This window comes from Megalops cyprinoides, chromosome 23 (genome assembly GCF_013368585.1).
Source record: "Megalops cyprinoides isolate fMegCyp1 chromosome 23, fMegCyp1.pri, whole genome shotgun sequence".
Lineage (NCBI taxonomy): Eukaryota > Metazoa > Chordata > Actinopteri > Elopiformes > Megalopidae > Megalops > Megalops cyprinoides.
Window position 1 is genome coordinate 17,348,346 of NC_050605.1, and position 27,160 is coordinate 17,375,505.

The window sequence follows — 27,160 nt, forward strand, 5'->3', positions numbered from 1 at the left end:
GGTCACATTGAATAAGAAGGTAGAGTTATGGGCATGGATAGACATTCCACTGGCCTGACTGACTTTGGAATGACACAGACAGATCCTCTCATAGGGTGGAAATGGGGATGGATTTCAGGACTGACAGATGATGGGAGAAGTTAGACTTCTCTCCTGGCTCTCTGATCATCCCAGCTCTTAAATAATGGCAACAAATATGAAAAATGTACATTCTCCTGCCATTACTACATACAGTCAGGACGCTGCTGTGAGCTGAATGGGAGAAATGGTTAAATGAAATCACTACTTACATGTTAGCGTTAGAGTTAACACTAGCTAGAGGCAGTGTTAGCTTTTGAGTTCTGTCAGCTTTCAGGTAGGTAGTATCAGATAATCAGACATTAGCTACCTTCTGTGCAGTACAAGTATTCAGTCATGACTACCTCTCCCTATATTCGGCCATTACCTGACCTGATGGCAACTCTGACAGCATGGGGAACATCACAAATCCATGTTAATTAATGTCTGTACACAATAACCGTAATCTCCACCATTCGGGGAATGCTAATGACATAGTGATGAAAGTCAGAATGCCTACCGCCTGGGGGGTGCTGAACCACCCATCTGCTGGCAGGGTGTCTGGACAATCAGAAAGTCTAGCAAGATTTAATTTGGCATTGAACCATTGCCAGTGACTTTCCAGAAATGCAGTCGTAATATCATTCTGACATCCTGTGACATTTGAATGGCCCTCGGGGTCTTATTCTAATTCCGTTATAACTGTAATTACGTGTCCTTGAAATCTTTTTTTTTTTGTTTTGTTTTATCACCTCGGGTTCCTGTTGCCGCGGGGTGGGGGGGGTTGGTCATATGACTTGTGACGTAACCTGTGTCCCGAAAAGGGAAAGGCTGAGTCGCCGTCTTTTCCATGAGGTGATGCAGCCAGATGTGGGACTGTCCCCTGCATAGGACTTTGGGAACGTTACATTTTTTGCTATTACATTATTGGCATTTAGCAGATGTTCTTATTCAGAGCGACTTGGATCAATTACAGGTTTTCTACAATGTTATCCATTTATACAGCTGGATATTTACTGAGGAAATTGCAGGTTAAGTACATTGCCCAAGGGTACAGCAGCAGTGCCCCCGTGGGGAATCAAACTGGCAACCTTTCGGTTACGAGTCCTGCTCCTTAACCACTATGCTGCACTGCTGGAGACCCCTTGTGCCAGTCAGAGATCCATATGAGTGTCCATCTTGAGATGTGCGGTCCTGTTCATACATATATGCATTGCATATTACTCATATTCATTGCTGTGAGATCAGGTAGAGCATAGTTCCATAAATTGTTTACTTCGGCAGTCGCTCTGGAGAACGGTTGCCGGGCAGCGTTGTTGCATAGTGGCAGGGAGCAACACATTTTACGTTACATTACATTATCGGCATTTAGCAGACGTTCTTATCCAGAGTGAATTACATAGGTTATAATTTTGACACGTTATCCATTTGTACAGCCGGATATTTACTGAGGCGGTTGTGGGTTAAGTACCTTGCTCAGGGCTACTGCAGCAGTACCCTTTCGGTTATGAGTGCTGCTCCTTACCACTACGCTTCACTGCCGCCACATTTAATCCAAAGGTTGACAGTTCAGTTTTCAAGTAGTGCTGTGCAGTTGATCCTTGAGCAAAAAAAAAAAAAAACGACTTAAGTAAATACCCAGCTGTATAAGTGGATGGTAAGTAAAATGTTAGCTGTGAGAGTTGCTTTGGATAAAGGTGTCTGCAAAGCAAATAATGTGTGAACTGCAGTGCTACTGTTGGCAGTTTCAAATATGAGGGCTCTGCCGATGGTGCTGGGGGGACGGGGGATGGATGGGGGGGGGGAACGAGGCGCTAACAATGCCGTGCCTCTGCAGCTTCCAGCGGCGGGGGCCGGTTTTGAGCAGGGAAAAGAGCTCTCTGCAAAATTAATCAGTCGTGTCTGGACACAGAGAGCTACCCTGGATAGCAGCAGCAGCAGCAGTGGCGGCGGCGGCGGCCCCCTTCCCTGCGCCAGCGCGGTGCCAGCGTCGCGCCAGGTGTAGCCCGCGAGCGTGGCGGAAAGAGGTGCCAGCTCGAGCGTGGCGTGCCAGGCAGCTGTGCGCGCGTGCCAGCCTTATCTGGGCAGCCGACGCAGAACGGGTGGTTTTTTTTGTGTTTTTGTCCCCCCCCCCCTTCCATCTCCTCTTTATTTTGCGTCCAAAATCGAAAGCTCTTAACGAGGCAGTGTGTGCGCGTGTTTATGTATGCATGAGAGAAATTATTTGAAGGGTGGGCTGGTGGGCTGTGTTTGTGCCTGTTGGGTTGGGAGGTGAGGTTGCCTTTCTGTGCTGATAACAATGAGTGAGTGTTTTATTTTTTTTTTTTCTGGAGGGGGGACATGAGATGAGTTGGGGAGGGGATGGGGGGAGTGATTCACAATCCAGCCTGCAACCCCCCCCAACCCTCCCACTCTCTGCTGTAGGAAACAGGCAGAGGTTTAAAGCCTTTGCTGGAACAGAGAGGGGAGACTCAGCTCCTGGACCACCAGCCCTTCCAGATAACAGCACACCCCGGGCTCTGTGTGTGAGAGGTGGAGCCGCGCTGCCAGGCGTGTTAAACGCGGCCCAGCGCAGAGAGCAGCTGAGAACAATGCGCTGGTCCCCAGGAGAAAAAGCCGCGCACCGAACAGCACTGAGCTTAGCATCACATCATAACACTTACTGAACAATACCATGTCGATGAGTTATTCCGTAACCGCAGTTACCGAACACTACTGAGCACCAGATCGTTACACTAGAAGATGGTTCGACAATAACGTATTGATGACCTATTCGGCAATATCGTCGTAACAGCAACCCCTAAATGATGTCCTTCTGTGTGAACTCGTGTCCAACATCCTTATCCAAAATGTACAATTTTGAACAAAGCATGACTACCTCCATCACTAGGCTTAGCCCCGCCCCTTTTCTCAGCCTCTCTCTCTCTCTGCCTGCCTCTTTCCTGATACCATGTTCCCTTCTGATTTTGCAGTCTTCCATTTTACTTGGTTTCCTTGTTGCTTTCTGTGGTTTTACTGCTCTTGACTCTTGCTCCTCGCTGCCTTCATTTCTGTTTCTCTCTAAAATTGATGGACCTCCCTCAAACAGACTCTCTGGCACAATTTTATTTCATCGTATAAAAAAAAAAAAAAAAAAATTATTTGATACACCTGTGAGAAGTTCAGTGAACTGCGCGGTGCAGCATACCAACGAAGAGCAAGTTTTGGGAAAGTAGACCCCAAAAAGAAAAAAATAACACTGTGCTTTCATCATCTTCCCAGATATTGTTACCCCCTGGTACGGGGGGGTCAGCGCACCAGGCTGGCTCTGTTTATCAGCGTGTCAGACCCGGTGGGGGGGGGCAGGGGCAGGGCGGCGGATCCGGGACTTTTGAATGGGGGTGGTGAGAGTACGGGCAGGCGGCGGCCGCGTCTCCATTCAGCCCGGTGTAATCCCTGCCCCCGGGGGGCGCCGCGGCAGGCCTGCAGATAGCATTGAGCGCAGCGTGTGGTGCCCCCCTGTCCCGGCGACGCAGGCGCCGTGTCGCGTGCCGCGGTCAGATTAGGCTCAGCCCCACCGGGAGGGGCTGGAGTCTGGCGATGGGAGATTACCCCCCCTGTCTAAAGGCTCTCGCTCTGGAGGCAAACACCCTCTGGATAATAAATCTGATCTGCAGTGATACCCCCCCCTCCCTACTGCCCTGCTACCCCACCCAGACAATCCTGACCCCTGCATATCCACACCCAGTAATGCTTTACAGTTATGAAACATGGTGGGAACATCTTCTCACCATTCCCGCCTCATGATGAGGTTATCCCTGTTCTTGTCAAACTTTTTTTTTAATAGATGAATCCATGAGCCTCAAATTTCAAGTGGCTCCTTGCAGACAACTCTGTCAAAGATGGCTTTAATGAGCCCAATGGACTTGTGGCCTTTACGACAGTCAGCAAGCACAAGGAAATGTCCACAGCGCTGGAGAGATGTTGACCTCTGACCCTGGCAGCACTTGTCCTGGCCGAGCCAGTGAAGTGGGGATTGAGTGGGAGTGAAGCCAGAGACCCCTTTACCCTCACAGGTGAGAACAGAGCAGGGCTGTGGATGCCAACTCACTTATCTATGTCATCAAAGACATTTGATCAGAAACCAATGGGAAAGTGCGGTGTGAAAATGGGCAGCCAATCATGGTTAATCTGAGCTGTGGCCTTTAGCTGTTCTTCTGCTCAATCCATACTTATTCAGAGTATGGATTATAGGTTATGGGTCGTCTTTGGAAGACTGCTTGTTGGCGCTTCGCAGCTGGTACTCAGAGGAAGAGGAAGGGTGCTCCTTTCAAAGAGTGCACCAGAGCTGGATGATTGACGGGACGTTTTTTAGGCAGACCTGCCACACCAGCTCTCAGGACAAGTAAAATCACAAACTTCAGAAAGCGAGAAAGGAACTGCAAGTCATTGTTTTTGTATTTTTAATGTGAGTGCAAGTAACCGAGTCAGACCGGCTCTGTCGTCTTTGTGCCTGAGTGGCTCAGAGATTCTCCTCAGCGCGGCGATCTCCTTGGAAAGCGTGTGTGAAGAGGAAAAATGGAGATGAGGCTGGAGTTGGTCAGGACCAATTAGCAGTGGGGGGGCCCTCTCCTTTGTGCCACCCAAAGACTCAGGAATGAAAACAGAAACTCAAGCAAACATGCACTGGGTACTTTATGGCAGGGTAGTTTTTCATAGGTAACTACGTGCTACTGTTCATAGCTGGTCTGAAATACGATTGGAGGCTTCTTCCAGTGGCAGCCTCTGTACAGGTCTATGACATTCATTGAGCTGTTTCCTGGTCTTTGGTACTTTGCCAATCAACGGACCCTTTGTTTTGCTTCGAAAGAACCCTTCCAAGGGGGTTTCCATGAAAGACTAAAACCTACACACTGATATTGCAGTTGCTGCCTAGAGCAGTGAGTTAAAGGGTCAAGTGTGTTTGCAGGTCTTTTGTCGGGGAAATGACCTGATTTTGTTCAGGAGACTCGGCTCTGGGTTGCCCTGACTGTGTCTGTATCCTGTGCTGAGATGACTCACTACACCCCCCCCCCCCCCCAACTCCCCGCCCACCTCATCCTCTTCAACCCCCCCCCCCCCCCCCCCCAGGGCAGCGAGGATGGGAAATTAAACTGGCTCTCACCTCGCACCTCTGCAATTACCACCCATCCTCAAACAACCAGAGACACCGGTGACCCCCGCCGGTGAAAAAAAGATACAAAAAAAAAAAAATCACACTTACAGTTTGTCACAAACTGACAGCGCTGAAGGAAAGGTGTTTCAGAACAACGCCGAACAGTGTTCGGATCGCGGTGAGCGTCCGTAACCCCCTGGTCTCGGCTTCGCGGGTTGGCCTCCCTGCTTGTGCTGCGGCCGACCGCAGGTCTTTGTGGAGCGTGTGAATTAAGGCCGTCAAAACATTTATAGAGACCTGTAAGACCGGGGCTGCGCATCGATTACAGCTGATGGCCTGCACGGTCGCAGTCTTTTCCTGATCTGTGCCAGGACTGGCGGGGGCGTTTCAGGCTGCCAGTGGCCGACACCAATTTCCTGAGTTTATTTATTTATTTATTTTTTTGCCTGCTGTGAGCCGAGGTGGCTGGAGAGTGGTGCGGAGACAGAGAGACACCCATCCTTCCGTGTCCTCCCTCGCCATCGACCGGGAGAGGAGGCTCGGAGACAGACATGGAGGGAGGGGTGGGGTGCGGTGGGGGGGTGGTGGTGGTGGTGGTGGTGGTGATGGGGGCGTTAATTACAGCGACGAGCGTGATCTCGTTAGGCCCGGGCCTGGGTGATTAAGACGGCGGTCTCACGGGAAGCGCTCCCCATTGATCAGTTGCCAGTCCCGGCACCTCAACGCTTTCATTACCGAAACCGGCCTTTTAATTAGAAATCAATCCCCCCACTCAGCGCTATAGATTTCCTCATCGCCTGCTCCACTCTCCCTTTTGTTAGGCGTCCGTATGGAAGACAGATGGAGGCATTTTAGACTTTAGACCGGGGTAAATGCTTTATACTTAGGCAGCTTTTAGCTGTCATTTTCATGCAAGGCTGAAAAGGAGAGTGCAGACAGAAGAAAGTTTAGTGCTTCATGCCTGTCAGTTATTTTGTGTTCCCGAACATTTCCCCCCTAATTTCCTAATTTGTCATTTTTTCATCACGAAAATGGCCAATCTCCACTTTCTTCTGACTTTCTGAAGCTCGGTGGGTAATCAGAGAAATTACTCTTCCCCCTTTTCAGACGCCGCACTCTGGGAGCGTTCTTGTGTGTTTGCTTGGGAGTGTGATGTGATTGCTAAGCTGGAGACTACGTTTATAATGAGCTCTAATCTTCAGATCTCCGCTCCGTCTCTCAGCGTTTTGGTGGACGCTAATGCGCGGAGACAAAGCAAACTGCAGAGAGGGAGAGGGAGAGAGAGAGACGCGCTCGCTTTGCGCACAAAAGCCCTCTCGGAAGCGACGGCTCTATTATTTATATTAAAGCTATTACATCCTTGCTTTGAGGAACAGAAGGGCCTGTTGGCACCAGCTGACACCCGGAAGGTATCTGTGGCTGCTGTCTGCAGGGGCCGGGAGCGTCGGGAGGGAGATGCGCGCAGACACCGTGCAGCTGTCTGCTCCTGTCTGCTGAGATGGTACGCGGCGGCGCGACATAGCGCTGTCCGGAGCGCTTTGTCGCCGTGTCAGTGTGCAGATAGGCCTGCACGGGGGGGGGGGGGGGGGGGCTGGGCTTTGTCACGGTAATTGGAGGGGGTGGGGTTTGATGCTGTGTCAAATGTAGAGATTGGCCTACATGGTGGCTGTGCTTTGTCATGCTGATTGGAGGGGGGGGGGGGGGCGTGGTTTGCTACTGTGTCAAACGTACAGATTGGCCTACACGGCCGCAGGGCATTGTCACGGTAACTGGAGGGGGCGGGGTTTGTCGCTGCGTGAGTGTGAAGCTTGGCCGTCCCACGGGGGTTGTAGTGGGGGTTGGGGTTCGTTACAGTGAGTGGAAGGGGGTGGGGCATGCTACTGTGTTGCACACAGGTTGGGTCTTTCGCTGCGGGCTGGGGGCTTGTCACAGAGGGTGGAGGGGGTGGGGTTTGGGAGTGGTCTGGGATCACTGTGTTTGGAGCTTGATTCTTTAATAGAAAGGCCAATTTGAGCCCTAAAATCAGCCTGTTGTGAAAGCCATTTCTATTTTTTTTTTGTAATTGGTTGACAATTCCAGCCACTGACTATCCTATACCTGTGACATTTTAATGACTACGAGAGGAGCCTATGCTTAAATAACAGAATACCCAACTCAGTCTGTGTTGTTTTCCAGATGAGTTGTCTTTGGGGGGGGGGGGGAAGGGGGGGGTCTTATGAGATTAATTTGTTTGATTTTGATCTGTTTGTTCTGTCTTAAACATCCTGCTCAGATTGCATTCTGATGGCATTACGAGCGAACGGTCAATTCAATTTAAGTATGACATTTGCTCTCAGGACTCAAGGCAACACATTTGGGAAATACTGTAACACGGTCTCTGCACAACTGGACTACACTCCCACACAATGCAAACAGGTCTCAAAGCACAGAGCAGTGTTAACCCTGTCACTGCCAGCGACGCAGCAGTGCAAACTCCATCGTCAGACTCCGACTCTGGATTGCAGCTTCAGTTTTATCTCGCTTAAACACCTCTGCTACTCTTTAAAATGCAGACAAACCCTGCACATTTTGGGGGTGGGTGTGTGGGGGGGGGAGCGGAGATTTTGCCAGAGGAAGGCTTGAGCAGGATGTCAGAGTAGCAAAGTCAGCGAAGAGTTAAGCAGCAGTGGAGGTGGAGATGCTGATGTGGGTGCAGAAGCAAATAGAATCCATTTCAGGCCCGATCCAGAAACTCGAGAATGAAAAATAGATGACCCCCCTCCAGACAAGCTCACTCACCCCCTCTCTGTCTCTTTCTCTCTCTCGCTCTCTCTCTCTCAGTGTACCCATCCCCGCGGTTCTCCCTCCATCATCTCTGCTCTTATAATACTCCTCCCTAATGCTCTCTGTCTGAGCAGCGCCCCAGAGCTGCCTTCTCCACTCCCGATCCGGCACATGCTGATCTCCGCACCATTTCAAAGTTCGAACTGCGGTGCAGTTGTCTAGTAACCATATCAACAAGGAGGGAGTAGCTTATGTCAGTACATTCACAGCAAATCAAGTCAGATATCGCTCACAGGATGCGTTCTGGCTCTGTAACTAATTCCAACAATTAGACAGAAGTTCCTTGATGTCTTGACAAAGCGAGCCTTTAAGAAAGTGAGAAGGTTCTGGCCGTGTCCAGAATGTTCCTGGACGGGAGTCTGAGGCCGCGGCGCATTGCGGAGCTGGGCGGGGTTCCAGTGGTGAGCTCGTTCCGAAAGAGGAACGGGGTGATTGACGATTGATGGATCTCATCTCTGAGCTTGTAAAAAAAAAAAAAAAAAAAACGTTTCGCGGTAAGAAGCGGAGGGTCAAGGAGCTCGTTAAAGCTGTGGCTTCGGGTGTCCAGTGAAAAGGCAGAAAGAGGTGTGTGTGTGTGTGTGTGTGTGTGTATGTGTGGGACAGTGGGCAGTCCAAACATGGCCATGACCCTCTCTCTACCCTCTCTTCTGCTTTTGAGCATGTGGCTGTGCTCTTTGCCCAATGTGCATTTGCTTTGAATTAAACCACCTGCAAAATGAGACCAGGACATGAGAGAGTAGATAGAGACCGCAGAGAAGAACAGGAGAGTGAAGAGAATGTCAGAAAAAGGGAGATGATTAATGAATTTAATAATTAATTAGCTTAGCTTTAAATTGCTTTTCATTTGGCCGTGGCAGAATCGATCCTCTCAAAATGCGCATTCTAAATAGTCTCACAGCCCTTCCAGATTTGATAGAGTCCAGGCCGCTCTGTCTGGTCAATAAATTATTTTTTAAATGTTGTCCATGGGGGTTCTTAGAGGAAGCGGGACAGATGTGGGGGGGTGTGGAGGTCACCAGGGCTGAAGGGTCAGTGTCCCTGTTTGGGACGTCCCGGCTATTCCCAGGAGCTGTGGAGGGTGGTTGGGGGGGTCAGCTGCGAGAGGCTTCCTGTTTCCTGTGAGATCTTAGCTTTGGAGGACAGGTGTGGGACGGACGGAGAACAATGCTGGAGGAAGATGAGGACAGACATATTTTTCTATTGTGAAGGCTGCACAGGGAAAAGGACTGCATTGGTTCTGCTCCCTCCATTCATTCCATTCTGATTAGCAATTCCCACTCTTGTGTCTGTGTATGCGATTGTGTGTGCGTGTGAGTGAATTAGTGTTACTTTATATGTGCCCCTAAACATGGACATCCTTGGTTGTTTTTTTTTTTTTTTTTTTTTTTATTTGCTAAGAAGCATGCAAAAAGACACATGGTCTCAGTATCCATTTCTTTAATATCTTTATCCTTTTGTGGAACCTGTGCATTTGGTTGTGGATTCAGTTACTGTCTTGTGTGTGTGTGTGTGTGTGTGTGTGTGTCTATGTGTGTGTGTGCGCGCACATCTGTGTGCGTGTGTGTGTGTACAGGAAAGGGGGTTTGGGGTCTTGTGCCGGCTCCCCATTAGTTTTGCTCCAGGCTGAATGCATCAGGCTGACTGAGCTCTGAGACCGTTTCCCAGAATTCCAGGCATTCTCCTCCCGGAGCACTGAACTCTCATCTGCCTGAAGAGCAGTGCTCCGCCAGAGCGCTCGTTTGCTGTGCGTTAGCGAGGCTGCATCTTCCAGCCGCTGCGTGTGTGGGTGCCCCGGGGCCGGGCTGTGGTGTCGGATGAAGATGTTGGCTGTGGCCTTGGCTACTGGATGTAAGGGCTGCTGGCATCTGGCAAGCACATGGAACTGATATGAGCTTGATTTTTCCATCTTACTCCTACGACTGGCAAAGAGTACAAAAAAGAAAAAAAAATGAAGTTGCATGTGATGTAGATTTCTGTAGTGCAAGGTTAGGGATACAGGACTGTGTCAGAACTCTTGTTAAGGTGATTTTGGAATGCTGGGATTTTTTTTCATGGTTCTGCAGGTGTATGGGTAGTCAGACATTAGCATAGGACAACAGCGTGTGACACAGCATTGGGATGAGGAACCAGTGGGTTGCAGGTGTGATGCCTGGACGTGACACAGCTAAGTGTGCCCTTGGGCAAAGTGCTTAGCATAAACGGCTTCTCTAAAACACCCAGCGTAGCTAATTGGGGGAGATCTGTCAAATCAAAGTTAAAGTGACTCACTGCGGATGTAGCTGCTTTCCCAGTGAGCGAGTAGCATAGCTTGACGGTTCCTTTTCTCTCACCCGCGAAATGAGGACAGGACTGACAATCCGGCCCCCCGTCGGTGTGGCCTCCCCCCTCCCCGGGGGTATGTGACACAGCAGCCAGGGCCGAGCATGGCATCTGATGATTATCAAACGCGAGCTCCGCCAGCTGGCTCTTGGCGTGTCCTCGCGGTCACCGCAGGACGAGGTGGGGACCGTCCCCTGAGTGCCGCCCTCACTCTGATACAGAGAGGAAACGAAATCCAAAGCACTATTCAAAGGCACCGCTTAGGTTGTACCGATAACTGTGACTCTTTCATAGATGCCTGTCCAATGCTTCTCATTGTACTTGCTGGGGATGGCACTGTGGCCTTATGGTTAGCGGTTACATTGATAGTAATTGCCTGTTAATTGTATGCATTTTAACTTAATGATTAAAGTGTCCCAGTAATACCTAGGTTGTTAAAGGATAATAACATACAAAAATAATTCTGTGATATAATTTAGAAACTACCATTCTATAAATATTATTGTTGAATTATGTTCTTTTTAATGTACTGGGATGTTTTGACCAGAATGTATACTTTGTTTTCTTTCTTACCGAAGTGGTAATAAAACAGCCAAAATGGAAGTTGTTATCTGCCTTATTACCAGTCCACTATCCACTTACTAACCTCCAATGCTTTTACTTCTTCCCCAATCAATACATAGTAATGTATTTATGATCTGGTTTCTAACCGTACGAGTGGGTCATTAATATGAAGTCTTTGAAGTTAGCCCCTTCCAAGGCACTCAGAGCTTCAAGTCCTTGGCAGGACACCATGAGAACAAGTACCTCAGCCAAAGTTCAAGCTATTACATTAAAAGAACTCGGTGGGTTTTAGAAATGTTTCTGTTGCATCGGATAAAAGGCTCGGCCCAACGAGTTAATGAATAATGATAAAAGCACCACGAGGTGATTTAGTATCAAAGACATTCCTTTACAGATGGAGAGAAAAGCCTTTGATTTGTCAAAAAGGCAGCAGGTTTGCGATGAGCAGAGCGCACCATCTTTGGCACCTTGGAGGCACTCTCTCTCTCTCTCTCTCTCTCTCTCTCTCTCTGACTCTCTCTCTCTCTCTCTCTCTCTCTCTCTCCCTCTCTCTCTCTCTCTCTCTCTCTCTGACTCTCTCTCTCTCTCTCTCTCTCTCCCTCTCTCTCTCTCTCTCTCTCTCTCTCTCTGACTCTCTCTCTCTCTCTCTCTCTCTCTCTCTCTGACTCTCTCTCTCTCAGTTCATTTTAAACCATGTCTTCTGGAGATCTGATGTTTGAAAGAGCCTCCAAGAGGATTTTTTTATCATTCAGTTGTGTATTACTGCACCTACCACCTCTGCTATACACAATATTGAACCAAAAGGAACAATTACATCTCTCTCTCTCTCTCACACTCACACTCACTCACACACACACACACACACACACACACACACACACACACACACACACACACACACACACACACACTTGCAGCAGTGTACAACAGTGCTTATGTGCAGGGCTCATAACCGAAAGGTTGCCAGTCTGATTCCCTGCTGGAGTGCTGCTGCTGTACCCCTGGGCAAGGTATTTGACCCACAATTGCTTTGGTAAATATCCAGCTATAAAAATGGACAATACATAAAAGCTGTAACCTATGTAATCCACTCTGGATGAGGGTGTCTGCTAAATGGTGATAATGTAACGTGTGTGTGATTTAATATGTGTGAGGAACATGATGTCAGTGACAGAGCTGTTCCTTCACTTCCGTCTGTGAGGAATGGCCAGTCGGGTGACTCAGGCCCCCTCTCCTCCAATCAGAAACATCCTTGTGGCTTCCAAAATGGAACCCTGCCACCGGTTCTGCTGGATACAGCACAGCTCTGTGCGGTGTCTGTGTGGAAGCTCATTCATATGCATGGAGCTCAGGGCTGTGGGTGCACACTCACCCATGTGCCCACACACAGACATGTGCGCAAAGATAAACACATGCACGCACACCACAGACATGTGCACATAGATGCACACTTTCATGCAAACATGCACATGCAAGCATGCACTCGCACACACACTTGGACTCATTATTGATTATTCTGCCTGTGCCGTGAGATCCGAGCTGTAATACAGCTCAGTTTTAGCGGTATTTCAGGTGTAGTGCGCTGTGTCTGTGGAGACTGGGGAGTATCGGTGTGCGCTGGGTGCTCTGAGTGCGTGTTCAGCGGAGTGTCAGTGTGTGCTGGGAGCTCTGAGTGTGTGTTCAGCAGTGTCAGTGTGTGCTGGGAGCTCTGAGTGTGTGTTCAGCAGTGTCAGTGTGTGCTGGGAGCTCTGAGCGTGTGTTCAGCAGTGTCAGTGTGTGCTGGGTGCTCTGAGCGTGTGTTCAGCAGTGTCAGTGTGTGCTGGGAGCTCTGAGTGCGTGTTCAGCAGAGTGTCAGTGTGTGCTGTGAGCTCTGAGTGTGTGTTCAGCAGTGTCAGTGTGTGCTGGGAGCTCTGAGTGTGTGTTCAGCAGTGTCAGTGTGTGCTGGGAGCTCTGAGCGTGTGTTCAGTGGAGTGTTGGTGTGTGGGGTTGGCTGCAGTAAGCTCTCACAGCGGCAGATGGCAGTGCCAGCAGGGTGGGGCGATGCCAGCTGGTTATGCAACGGAATGACGCCGCTGAGATCAGACTGGGGCTGCAGAGATACGACACACACACACACACACACATGTTCACGTGCGCGCACACGCACACACACACACACACACACACGTTCAAGTGCGTGCACACACACACATTTACGCACACACACACGTTCACGGGCGCACACACACACACACGTTCACGTGCACACACACACACACACGTTCACGCACGTGCACGCTCACGCGCGCGCACGCACACGCGCTCGGCCTCGAACACGAGTTGAAATTTCAAGTGCGTGTGCGTACGTGTGAATGAATTCATTAAGGCCAGTGGTCATTTTGCTCCGGAACGAGCCTCTCCCACAGATCTCCGCATAACACGCAGGCAGGCGCGCACACGCCCGCCCGCCGCAGAGGATGCGGAGTCGCCCCTGCTCCCATGATCCCCCTGCACAGGTGACTGACAGCTGAATCTGGGAAGGAAGTGCAGAGGGGATATGGCACCCCGACGCAGCCCTGACTGTGGAAACAGATGGACAGAGAGGGGCCGGCCCAGTGTCCATCCTTCATTTCCTCCTCCGTTTATACCCTTGCGCGTGCCAGGGTGTTGTAGTGCGATGTAGGTCAGATGGCCAGCTATCTTTATTCATCTCATCCCCTGCGCGGGGAATCCAAGCGCTTTTGGCCTGCTCCATAAAAAAAAAAAAAAAAAAAAAAAAAAAAAAAGAAAAGCGGTATTAAAAAGATTCTGATTGAAGTCTGAGAGATCAAAAGAGCAAATGGCGGAATTAATGACCCCTTTTTTTGGTCTCTGTTTTTTCCTCTTGTAAATGTTTTTTTCCGCGTGTGGCTGGGTATGGTGTGCCAGGTGCTCTGACCGCGGTTGGCAGCCAGAAGGGTGGGGGGGGGTGGCAGCGAGCGTAGGCGGGCGTGCAGGCACCCCCTGCTGCGGTGCCAGAGGGGGCGGGCGGGGTGCGGGCTCCGCCCACGCTGTGGCCCTGTCACAGCAAATCACGCTCCGCTGGAGCTGATTGGTCAGTCGCACCTGAGTGAGGTCTGCTCCTGGCCGCAGGGGATCCTGGGATGGCGGTGGCACGCCCCGCTCCTCCATATGCCCGCGAGGAGCGATTTCGACATCGGCCTTAATCTGCCGGCGGGCGACGTCACCCAAAGCCAATCAGGGGCCTGCGTGCCATTAATACGTGTTTTCATTGGCGACTGTTCCCAGCGTGACAGGATGCCTTCGCGGACTTGTCTTGCTGGGAGAGAGTTACGGTTCTGTGAGACTGATCAAAGCTGCCTTGGCTTGATCACTGAGCAAGTATGACTCGAGCAAATCAAACTCACTTGTAAGAAGTCAAAAAGCATTTGGAAATGAACCCTGGGGGATTTGCTTGTTTGCTGTGTACCGTGCCAACCATTTATCAAACAGCCATGCAAGAGCCGTCTACTTTGCTTGTATGTTTCTTCGTACAAGAGCAAGCAGATAGTCTTTATAAGATTGTCTAATTTGGTATGAGCAAATCCCTGGGTTAGCTGTTCAGCGAAAAGTCTAAACCAGCATGGTGTAGTCCATAACAGCTGGGCACAAAGGCCTCAGTTATGAAGGGGTTTTGTTTTTATGCCCAGAGCAGAAAGGAGTTGTTTGCAGTGTGATACTTTGAGCATTACAGCATGCAACCCAGACCCTTTCTGTGAAGTATCCTGGGGTCACACCTCGAGATTACAGTTCCTTTCCTGTCTAGCAGGCAAGAGCGCTTTGCTGTGGTATTACCTAACCGTGAGGTAATGCGCCATTCCTCTGCCAATGGGCGTTGTCCTCCGCTTTTGCTGAATCTTACAAAATCGGCCACTGTGGAGTTAGGGGACCGCTGGGCCCTGTTCTTGCGCGTTTTGGAACTGCGCTGTGATCCAGTAAGCTGTCAGCGCTGGGCAGCGCCGTGAGACACGGCCGTGAAGCTCGTGTTCCGTTGAGTTTCCACGGCGACCGTATTCCCACGCCGGCAGTAATGTGCTCCACCGCGGCCCCGCCCTGTGTGATGCTATTTGCTCCGTGCCACTCCTTAACCCTCTGGAGCCAGGGGGGTGAGGCTGGAGAGTCTTCCAGGCGAGAGGGGTCTGGCCCGGGAACAGTGAACCCTGGTCTAAGAGAGCAGCAGTGCACACTTCTAGGTTTGATTAGTTAATTGGATGAATTATCAGGGGTCATTGAGAAAGCCTTCCACATAATGAGGCCAGTTTAACTGGGTCGCAGTGCATTAGTCAGGAGGGTCTTATACAAGCCGCCCCCCTACTGCTGCTGCCATCTCACGGTTTTCTTCCTGCCACCTGATCAGGTTGCTTGCCGTTTTTTTATGCCTTACGAGGGCAGGAGTCCCTTTGGTATGGGGGGACCAACCCGTGGAGCTGCCCTGCGGTTTATTTGAGCTATGCAGTAGTAGAATGGAAAGACAATGTCCCTGACCTCTGACCCCTGACCCCTAGCACCAGTCAGGTGATTTGCCGCCCCCGTGCAGACTCCCGCTCCGATTCTGTCGCCGCTGTGTAGGACACGGCGCCAGGAACCCGCTCCCTGTCAGCGTGTGAATTATTCATCCCGCCTCTCTCCTCTCCTCTCCTCTTTTCTCTCCACTCAACCTGCAGCGCTTTGGGGAGCCGGCAGCCCCCGCCTCCCCTGGTACCCCTCCCTCTCTCCCCCTCTCCCCCTCTCTCCCTCTCCCACACCACTCTCCCTCCTGCTCTGGTGAAGTAGATGCCCTCAGGCCATGCGATCCTGGGAGCTGTCTGTCTGTCAGAGCAACCTCTCCACTCTCTCACACACAGCCCCTGTTCACACACACCCCCCCACCCCCATGCACACACACTCACCCCTCAACACCTCTCAGCACCCCCCACCCCAATATCTAAAACGCAGCTCTATGCCACACCCCCAACATATGCTTATATACTTGCACATTACCCCCCCCCATATCTCAAATACACCCCTTCACACCTCCTCTTGAGAACAACCCCCTCCCACAACTGCAGATCTCTCTCCATCCCCCTCTCCCCAGCCTTCAGGCCGGAGGGGGGGTGTATTATGCGTACGGTACCCAGTGGGATTAGGGGTTTGTATAAATCCCTTTGCTCCCACCCTTCCCAGACTGCTCCAGGGGGAGAGAGGGTTGGGGGTGGGGGGTGGGGAGTGGGGGTAAGGCAAGCCGACTGAGAGCAGAGGCAACACCTCTATCTTTTTTTTTTTTTTTTTTTGTAGTTTTGCCAGCCCGTTCAGAAGGCCCAGACATCACTATACTTACCGCTCTGTTCATTAAAGTTTTAAAGGAACCTTGTCATCTGACTTCACTTTGCTGCCCTTACTTCGTGACCTTGTTATAACTTGAATGCATTCTGTTTATTAACAATTTTTTTTTTTTTTTCCTGCCGGCCACACAACGTAGGCGTTAAAACACTCAACTCCAGTGTTCCGGCAACGGGGAACAAAGACATGGGGGTTAAATATTAACACGACAGGAATATTGTGGAAAAGTTTGCCTGGAAGGGGCTGAGAGGAAGCGTGTGCTTTAACGCGGGGCCGCTGGTGCGTCAGGGTGAAGAAACGCCTCTGCACGCACCTGGGCAGAAATTACTGATGGCTCTACAGGAAGCTGCGAGCTGTCCGTGTTTTGTTGTTGTTGTTTTTTGTTGTCGTTTTTTTTTTTTTCCTTCCATTCTCTGTGAGCGCGCTGTTCTGGGAACAGTCGGGGACATGGGGACGGCCCCCGGCCCATCAATAGTTCCTCAGAAGGAGTTGTGGTGCAGTGTCGGTAATGAGGCTCGGCAGATCACGGCATTAATATTGCACGGCGGATCGGGGCCATGGTTTGGGGGTGGGGGTGCGTGTGTGTGTGTGTGTGTGTGTGTGTGTATGGGGTGGGGTGGGGGGGGGGGGGGGGGTGTGATGTGCTGCCGCAGGGTGTTAAGGGGGTGGTGATCGTGTGGCTGGATTGGGGCCGCTCCGGGTGCGAGGTTGAGGATTGGAGGTTTGTGGGGTGGGGGGTTAAGTAACAGGGGGTGTGGGTGTTCAGGGGAACGAGAGGCTGTCTGTGTCACGAGCACGCAGATGACCTCTCTGAGAGGAGGCATTGGGGACGGGAAGGCGAGGGCTCTCATGGGTGACCGGAGCGGCCCGCCGAGTGGCACAGCCTGAGCGCGGAGTGCAGCCCCTCACAGGCGCTCCAGAACGAGCCGCTGTCCAGCCCCGCGCCGCCCACAGCACTCTGAGAGCTTTTCTGAACAAAGCGCTCGCCCCACTTTCACCTGCTCCAGAAGGCAGGCCCGTCGCACGGAGCTCTCAGGCCGCTAATCCTTGCTTTTAGCTGTTCGTGCCGCGGCTTTTACACGCCAGCTTTGTGCTCGGTCCCTGGCCCGGGCGTGCAAATGGAGGGAGGAATGAGGAGGAAGTTCGGATTTAAGGTCAAAGATAAGTGGAATCGTTGTCTGGTAACGTTTTTGGAGACAAACATGAGGAGCGCTTTAAGGAGACAGCGGTAGATACAAGATGCCGGTGTCTGTCGCAATAAAAAAGGTTGTTGGGAAGCAGTTTCTGTGAGCAGACAAGGTGGAATAGTGTGACCTGTCTACCTGGCCTGCATGCTCCCACGGACAGTAGCCGCCTCTCTCTGTTCCTGGTGGCTTTGTAGCAGTGTGACCAGGCAAGACGGCGAAACCTGAATCTCTCACGCACCGCACAGGTGTGCAGGAATCACACTGCCTTGCCTTTGTCTCTGGTCTCTGGTCTCCGGTTGCCTTTTCACGTGGAAAGATTGATAACGAGATCCGGATGCCCAGACGCGACGGGCACCTGATCCCGACCCCTCCCGCACAGACAGCGAGAATCTGGCTGGACCGCCAGCGCCAGGGGGCGTGGCCAGCGAAGCAGGCTCAGTTTCTCTCAGCCCGGGATCAGAAGAGAGGAGATCCTCAGAGGAGGCGCGCGAGACAGCCTCAGAAAGCATCTCGCTCAAAGCCCTGGTCATCTCCTGTCTTGAATCATGCATGTGTTGTGGTGAACCCCCTACAGGTGTACGCATACGGTGTAGCAGGGGGGGCTGAGTGCACAAGCAGCCCTCGCTTTGTTAGCTCTCTACGCTAACAGCTACAGCAGCTCCCTTTCGCCCGGAACGGGGCTGTGTAAATAATTTAGATCATGCATTTTCATGGATCAGGTGGTGCTCTCCGAGGACCACTGCCCCCCTCTCTCCCCCCACCTCCAACTGTGGCCTCTGGGCTTGAGCTTGAGTGTAACACCCCCACCCCCCTACCCCCCTGCTCTGAACCTACTTCAAATGGTATGCAGGTACATTGCTGTACAAGAGCGAGGATAGAGAGAGAGAGAGAGAGAGAGAGAGAGAGAGAGAGAGATAGAGAGAGAGAGAGAGAGAGAGAGAGCTTTTAAAATCCACACAGGGGGCTGCAGAAAAGGCAACCTCTGAAAGTCAGGTCATCTGGAATGTAAATTGCATGCATGTGTGTGTGTTTTGTCAAAGAGGGGAAAAAAGTGACTAAATCTATGAACCAGCATGGTAGCATGGAGGACCAGGGGCTACCATGTTTGGGTGGTTTGTTCCGTCCTGAATTTCCCCCATCCTCCATGATCAATGAAATCATTTTGGGAGGTTTCAGGATTCCCGTCAATTATAATTGAGAAGAACAGCCAGAGAAGACCAGATGCCCGTTTTCATTGATATCTCTATGTTATCCACTGATGGAGAAGCTCCTGTTGTGTGCAGTGTGGGAGAAAGTGTGTAAATGTGTGTTTGTCTGTAGGAGTCTGTTTCGTGCACTTGGCTATGTGTTTACTTCATATTACATTACATTACATGACATCATACATGTAATGTTAATGCATGTAATGTAATGTAACGTTTTTAACTGGTGATCCCTGTGACAAAGCCTTTCACTCATTCCACACACCAGACCAGGAGGCTCTGGTAGAGAAACTCTAGTATTGAGTGCTTAGTACATCCTATTTGCTGAGCCTGTACTGGTTATAGGCATAGACTTAGAGAATGATGCATAAGGGTCTTTTTTGATTTTAAAACACCCATGACATGAAAGAGAGGAGAGGAGTGGAGAAATTTGGATACTGCACTGAGAAAACAGGGATGAATTATTGAGGGAGCAATGAAGGGCGCGACAGAGAGACAAGGCGGGGGCGGGATATAGGCTTAATCCTGTGTGTATCTCTGCCAGACACACACACACACACAGACCCATAGACTACACTTTACACTCAGAGAGGCAGACTGACTGCAGACACAAAAAAAACAAATATTTGCCTACAGACGTGAAACACGCACCCCACTAACGCGCAGACACGGGCCTCCTCGAACACAGAGAGACGAGAGGCACCAGCCACGGCGAAGCCCAGTCAGTCAACACCCAGATTCCCACAGCCTTTCCCACAATTCTCTGCGGCTGAACAGACCTAGCCTCTGGATTTACACATTGGTCCAGACATACATTTGGCTTCCATTACTCTCCCCTTACCCCGGGTCTCCGCTGTTATTTGCTTGTCTCCTTGTTACCGACAAAGTGGGAGCGTCAGACACATTTTTTTTTTTTAATATGAGACATATTTAAACATCTATTCATTTCTGGTGGGGAGTGTTTTCTCTTTGAGCTACTCTGCGGTGTGTAGATTTGTCTGGTTGACTCAAAGCCAGACTGTCACCCCCCAGTCCACGCCACTTTAACAACTAATTTGTTTTAAAGCCTGATGAAGCCGTTCCCAGAGCTCAAAAGTGAAAATGACAGCTTGAGTTATTGGAGGATGCCTTTCGTGGGCACAGTGTTGTATGGTATTTACCTTCAATGAAGGGTAGTGCTGTGGCTACAGCTCCTCTCCATGTTCTGCCTCTGTTTAGTCTGTGGGGATTTTACTGCGCTGGAGGTCTCTGCGGTTGTTTATACCCTCCTTTCTGTACATGCGCGTCTCCCACAATTGTGACGTGCCCGCCAACTTGGTTAAGAGGTGCTGTTAATGTCACGGCATGCGAAGACTGAGACTCGCTTCACATAGAAATGGGGACCGAAGGAAAGACAGAGCTCAAAGAGACAACACAAACCAATGAGACCAACGAGGGGCGGCGCTGTAGCAGAGCGGTAAGGAGCAGGGCTCGTAACCAGAAGTTTGCTGGTTCGATTCCCCACTGCTGTACCCTTCGGTAAGGTACCACACTCAGAATAACCTCGCTTCATGGAGAAAAAGTGGCCAGTGAGAAGAGGGAAGTTGTATACGAGCTGTTAAACATTTATTGTAGTAATTAAGCCGATCTACACAAACAGGCAAATGAAGCATTTAAATGTGTCGTCTTTTGGCCGTGTGGTATGGTTTGGTGATGGAGAAGAGGTGTTGAGCGGAATCTGTACCTGTGCCTCGCCGTGCTCTCACGGGTGTGTTACACCCTGAGGTGCGTCGCATCAGGTGGAACCCCACCCTGACGCAGCCAACGCGCAGTGACAGACGGCAGGTGGAGAGAGTCTCTCCAACGCTGCCCCCGGCCCCGCCCGCCACCTGGCTGCCCAGCTGCGCTCCCCCTGGGGGGGAGGGGGGGTGGCCTGCGCAAACGTTCCTTAATCACCGTGCCTCGTTATCACCGTGCCTCGTTAGCGCCCGTCCTCTACAGCGGTTAGCAACAGGGCAGGTATGCGTGTGGCTTGTTAAAGGGAGCACTTTCCATGTCAGCGACCTGCTGTGCCGAATGCAGAAACTCTATAGCACTGCGGTAGTAACGCACTTTTCTTACAACAGTCTCTGTCACTACAAACAACTTACACAGTGTGTCTTCAATGACATTTCTTTAAATCAGCAAATATAACTCAACAGAAATGAATACAAACACATTTCATTCCATTTTAACATCTGGGACCCATCTTGTATTTGATTTGTACCCACAAATTGACAGATATAAAATGACAATTTCATGTCAGTACAGTCTTTATATAATAACATTGGCTATAAATGCAAGCAGTGATGTTGTCGATGAAGCACAAGCTTTGACTTTGCGTGTGTGTGTGTGTGGATAGCATGCATGGTGAGTTGTGAGAAAATGACGGATAACATGTAAATCATTGTTTCCTCAAATTCCAGCAGAGTGATAGTTTTAGCCGAAATGCTCGCTGTGAATTCTGTCCTTCGCTCATCGTAATTTCTCATTCTCTCTCTTTCAGTGACGATTTCCACCAGTACCTATTTCGACGGTCTGCTGGTCACAGGGCTCTACACCTCCACCACCGTCCAATCAGCTCCCATCCCTCCACCCGCTGCCTTTGGCTTCGGTGAGTTCCGCATGACATCACAGCAGACTGGCTAATGAGCACGTTCTCCCTTTGTTGTCAAAGTGTTCGGGAATGTGGGTATTTTTGAGACCTTAAGGTGCAGCAGTTGCAACCCATCACGCAGCTAAATAAGACCTTCACAGCAGAGATGGCATAATCCCTTGACAGTTTGTATTCCTTATTCTAGATCCTCAGTCAGTCCTGTTCCTTTAAACTTACATGAGGCCTGGGGTTAAGAGAGGTCCCTCTTATCCAGGGGAATTTCCTAGTTTATTGTTTCAGACAGGGTGAGAGAATAATTTGTCTTCCTGCTCCCATGTCATATCATGGTGACACAGTGATAGAGAACCTTCAACAAGTCCCTCAGGATGGGAGAGGACACTTTGTTTGACCCCTGGTGTTGTGTATCTCCTCACTGTGGTGTGAGACCTGGAGTTTGGCCTGATTTTACCCCGTTCGCTCTGTAGAAATGGAAACAGGCGAGCCTGAGCTGGAGACAAGGCTGGCTGTTGCAGGCTCACCTGGATTGCTGTGTTATTGCATCAATCAGAGGTGCAGCGCATGACATCACACTGATTGCTCATGCCCGCCCACACGGACATGACTGCCTGGACTTTGCCTTCAGTCCAAATCCTGAGGTTTTTTCCCAACCCCGCATCTCCCACCCACACCAAAACCCCTCCCAAAAAAACAAAGCTTCCTTTTTACCTCCACCTCCCCCTGCTCGTTTGCTTATTTTCCCTTCTGTATTTACGCCTGTGCAGTTTTTCGACTCAGACGCAGACGTAAGCATCGAAGTTATGCAACGTGTCAGCTCGCAGCTTTCTGGTGAACCAGAGATGCGTACAGGCTGAACTGCTGAGGGCACACCACAGCCAGAAAGATCATTGAAAACCACCCAGAACCTGAACCGCTCAGCTTGGTTGTAGCTTTACAGTAGGGGGGGGGTTGAGTACAGATTTTGACCCCTGATGTGGTGTTTCTGGCACAGTGAGGTATGGGAGGCAGAGTCAGGTCCTCTTTGTGGTCCACGACTCTCACCTCAGAAAGACCTCAGCCCTCACCCAGGTGGTTCCCCGACAGAAACCGCAGTGATTCGACAGCCCCATGATGGATGACCAGAGGGATACAGTGCTGGCTTTTGGTTTGTTTTTATAGTATCTCTGTGTGATGGTTGAGAAAAGACGAATAAGGTATTGCAGCAGGCCACAGGATAGCCTTCTAATGTAACTGAACTGATTCTTTGCAATGAAACACACACACACACACACACACACACAAATACAACAGGAGCAAAACAACTGTGGCATTTAGTTTGGTATAGACACATGCCTTACTCCACTGCCAAGCCACTCTGGCCACAGTCCTGCATCCAGCAGACTTTTAATGTGCCATTATACACTCAGTTACAATTGGTATTGTAAGCATTAGCATTGTATCTGATCTCTGACTAAAAAAACAGTTTGCATATAAATGATAATATTTCCACACGACCGCACTCACCCCTGCATTTATTCAATATCTGTCTTCAGCTTTGACTTACAAATAAATGCAAATGATACTTTTCCAGAAAAAACAAAACCAGACAGTTTTTGACATTAATTTTGGTGGCCACTGCCCATGCGTTCGCCAAGCTGTGTTTTTAAAGAGAAGTAGTAACATTTGCATTTAATTTAAGTTAGGAACAAATGTTACTTATTTTTACAAACATACACACATGCATACATAATGACATGCATTTGTAACATTTATGGCTTTGTTTATCTGTGGAGGAATTTGAGGGACACTGTCAGAAAGGAAAGGGACCCTTGGAAGCGACTTTAGGCACAGGGAGTCAGGCTTTCTCTTCTTCCTCCCTTTGGTGTAATGGGACTGGAGGGGCTACCCACCCTCGGTACTCTGTGTGGGATACAGTAACTAGGTTTTAAATTCATGGAGCCATACCACGCTGTAGCTGTCTCCTGTCAGACGGCCAGAGCCGAGGTCCTGACTGATTGTGGTCACTGAAGATCCCATAGTATTTACCAAAGGGGGTGGTCATCCCAGGGTCCTGGTCAGTGATGCAAATTGCCTCTTGTAGCCAGGTCACCTGATCACCACCCTCCTGCTGATTGGCTACTCAACCCCTCGCATCCTCTATGCTCCTTGTTTCCCCGGGTCATCAACTGTAAATGAGAAATGAACTCTCAGCTGACCCCCTTGTTTAAATTAAAGTGAATAAATTAAATGAAAGAATGGCTGGAGACGTGCCGGGACACCCCCGGGGGGGCCGTGGAGGGGGAATGTCGGATCTCCAGATCCCTCAGCTCCGTTCTCTGCTTAATGTGGCTTTCGCTATTGTTCCTCTGTTCTGGGGCGCTCCGTGCCAGCGTAGTTTAGAGAAAACACGTTTTTTTTATTTATAGCTGGCCGAACCTTCATCCGGGAAGAGCTCCAGGTTGGGGCTGCAGAGATTCCGTCATTCCTCCTCTTTATAGGAGCTCCTTGAACAGAGTCCCAAACCGTTAATGCGTGACAGAGGATTTGCAGAGAGACAAAGACCGGCCGCGAAGGACGCGAAGCCTACGTGTGCGCACGGCCGTCAGACCGCTTCTCGCTGTGATCGGTACCAGCAGGATGACCTGGACCCTCGGTGCCCGTGCATCACTCAAACCCGTCCGTCCCGCCCTGTTCCTCTGCCACACCCCAGCAGGAGGGTTCCAGGACGGTGCGCTTCCATACTGGGCTCAGCCGAGGAGATCCGTGCTGTGTGCGGCCTTGCTTTGATTCCCCTCTCAGTTCTCTCTCTCATTCTCTTTATTTGTCTCTCTCTCTGTCTCTGTGCATCTCTCTCATCTCTCATCTTTCGTCTCTCAGTAGAGCCTGCGACCTTGAGGAAGTTATGGAGCTGAACAATTAACCAGTTGCTGAAAAATTAAGTAAAAAAAAAGAATAGCCAAGCAAATACTGTACAGGCGGGAATAGAGAAGGGTAGGGTGTTAAGTGTTGCACACGCTTAATTTACGTACTGGGCCCCTGTCAGACTGTCATCCTCCATCTCCTGAACTGTCTTCCACCATATATGCAGACAGATCCCGGGAGTGATCTGAGCTCGTCTCCAGGCACCCCTCATTATGAGCTGAGCAGGAGCTCCGAGATGAGGAAAAACATCTCTGTGAGACACTACGAGCAAGCGGGCTGCACCTGAAGGCTCAGAGTCCTCCGTAATTAGTTGGAAGGCCACAGAGACTCGCTTCTGGAAGAGGGAAATTAGATATGAGGGAACATCTGATTGCTATTCAGTGCAACAGTGGAAGAATCTAACTATGCCTGTTGCTCTGCTCGTTGCTGCTGATGGAGAAATTCGCAGGCAAACCACTGGCACCAGAGTGTCAGCTCTTGGTTGGAAATTGTATTTCGACTATGGATGGTGGCTGGTGTTTTCGTGTAAGAAATTCGGGGAATGTCCTCCCCCCCCCGCTGTCCCTCACCCCGGACGGCCTCTGTGTGGACCCCAGGGGCCCCCGTAGCGCGCCATGTGTCTGGCAGCCCTGATGTTAGCAGCTGGAGGGGGGTTGGTGAGGGGCGGGGTGGGGGTGGGGGGTGGGGGCGCATGTGAGACACAGATGTGTGACGCAGGGTGGCGGTGGTGACGGGAATGCGAGGAATCCCCTCTCTGGCTGGCGGTTAGGGGAGGGGAACTGAGGAGCGTGGAGAGCGCTACAGCAAGGCTCCAACAGGGAGCCGTTTCCCTCTCCCTCTCTCTCTCTCTATCTATCTGACACCGCAACCCTCCGTACCCCAGCCCGACACCGTCCGGTTCAGGGAATGGACCCCTGAACCTGACACTGGGGTTGGCCAGTAATGGGCAAACTTTTGAGGAAAATCAAAGAACCAAACAAAAGAATGGCCCTGTGCAGTGACGAGGACACTGTTCTGTAGTGGGACATCTTCACTGAGAGACGAAACCAAGGTCCCTGCCCTCTGTGGTCATTCAAAAATCCCATGGCAGAGAGTATGGATTTTCCAAAATCTTTTTAATTTGGCCATAATGATCCTGCTGTTAACCGCTGTCAAATTAGTTAAATAAATCCCTTCCTCTCCCCCTCAGCTGTGGTGCAAAATGGTTATGCATAACAACCCCCCCCCCCCCCCCGACTCCCACACACACACACACACACACACACACACACACACTTCAGAACACTTTCACGTCCTTGAAAGGGACAAAAGGCATAATATCCATGCCATGAATTCCTTCATTCATTCAGTGGGCTGCCTGGTTACCAGTACTCGTGATTTCAGTGTTGTTTGACTACCGTAGGAAGCCTGTCATGCAATACCAGCGCCACAACAACTTGAGAGGTAGAAAGTGCTCAACGGCACCGGTGTCTATCTCGGCTTATCAGTCAAAGGCACTGACTTCCTGCGCAAGTGTCAGAGCAGCCAATCAGTGCACGGCCTTTGAGTCTGTGCGATGCTGCGCGTTGGCTGCAGTTGGCGTGTCTTGAAGCTGTCAGAGGTGAGCAGCACCTGTGCCACTGCAGGTGGTCCGCGGCCCTGACACCGTCGCAGCTGCGGTGCAGGCCGCGCCTGCCGGGTCGGGAGAGCTGGACCGGGAGAGCCGGGCCTGACGCGCTCACCGCTGCGGGATGTGGGAGGTTTACAGCCTGTGTGTTTTTTTCTTTTTTTTTTATGTGAGTGCGGCTGAGAAGAAGTGAGAAAGTCTGACGTGCGTGCTCCGTGCGGCCCTGCCTGCGCTGCTTACAGCTAGAGACCGGGAAGACTGAGCTGGAGAGAGGGAGAGGGAGAGACCGAGGGGGACGAGAGTCAGGGTGTCTGGTGGTTAATGTGGTCGGAGCCGTGGTTGGCTACAGACAGAGAGACGGTGCGCGGGCCCGGAGGGAGCACACACCCAGCGTCAGGCCTCGTCAGGGGCTACCGCTGCCCTCGGAAAACTCATAAACCACTTAAAAGAGCGGGAGGCAGACGCGGAGACACAGGGCCCTTTTTTTGGGAAAACTCGACTTTAATGAAACCACGGTGCCGAACTTAGACAATGGCCCCCAGAGCTCCAGCCATAAAAGTCTCCGAGTCTGTGTTTTGAAGAGTCCGCAGAGTCCGACACCCCCTCGTCGAGAGATCAAAGGAAGGCATCGAGTGGTGCGGGGTGCTGAGGAGGCGGGCGGAGGGCATTTCGGCTCTCAGAAACGGCAGCACCGCGAGGTTCGGTGCAGCGAGAGAGGCTGCCGGCCCCCTCCGTTACCCCAGCGGTGGTTTACCGCAGAATCTTGCTCCGCGGGCCGAACCACGAGGTGGAAACATGGTGCAGCACGGCCGAGGGGTTGAGCAGTGCCAGTGCCGGGGGGGGGGGGGGGGGCCGGGGGGCCGGGGGGCCGGGGGGCCTGGCACGCCCTCACCCATTTTATCAACCCCCTCAGGAAGGTGCGGGGCTGGCGGGAGGCAGCGGAGACACAACACGGAGCAGCTCTGGAAAAGAGATGAAACCGATCTCCTCCAAAAAGATGCTAAATATAGTCTCAAGCTAATGGGGCACACGTGTGTGTGTTCTTGCATACGTGTGTTTCTTTTTTTTGGGGGGAGGGGGCTGGTCTTGCTGCCACCCACCCTGCCAGAAAGCAACACGAGACCAGACTGACTCAGCTGCTGGGGAATTTCAATTGCTTTGTTTTTTTTTTTTTTCTTTCTTTAAACTCCCAGTTTTATTCCATTAGTAGAGCTTTGTTTTCCTTCCAGGGCCGTGTCTTTTAAGAAGGGAAAACGTGTTCTGCTTAGAGCTGGCCTCTTAATGCTGGCACCACCTCTAATTCATCTTTTATTAGAATTTGCGTTCGTCCTCCTCGTTATCCGTGCACTTTGGGTGGCAAACGAAGGGCAAAGGAATCATGGGTTTGTTTCGTCCGAG

General features: G+C 50.9%; 1 protein-coding gene across 2 annotated transcripts in view; it reads left to right on the forward strand.

Moving 5' to 3' along the window:
• Positions 1-27,160, forward strand: part of reln (reelin) — a 128,949-nt gene that overhangs the window by 8,254 nt on the left and 93,535 nt on the right. For both annotated transcript variants that reach the window (XM_036517514.1, XM_036517513.1), the window contains exon 2: positions 21,148-21,255. In XM_036517514.1, the coding sequence (XP_036373407.1) occupies positions 21,148-21,255 (108 nt within the window). The remainder of the gene's footprint in view (positions 1-21,147; positions 21,256-27,160) is intronic.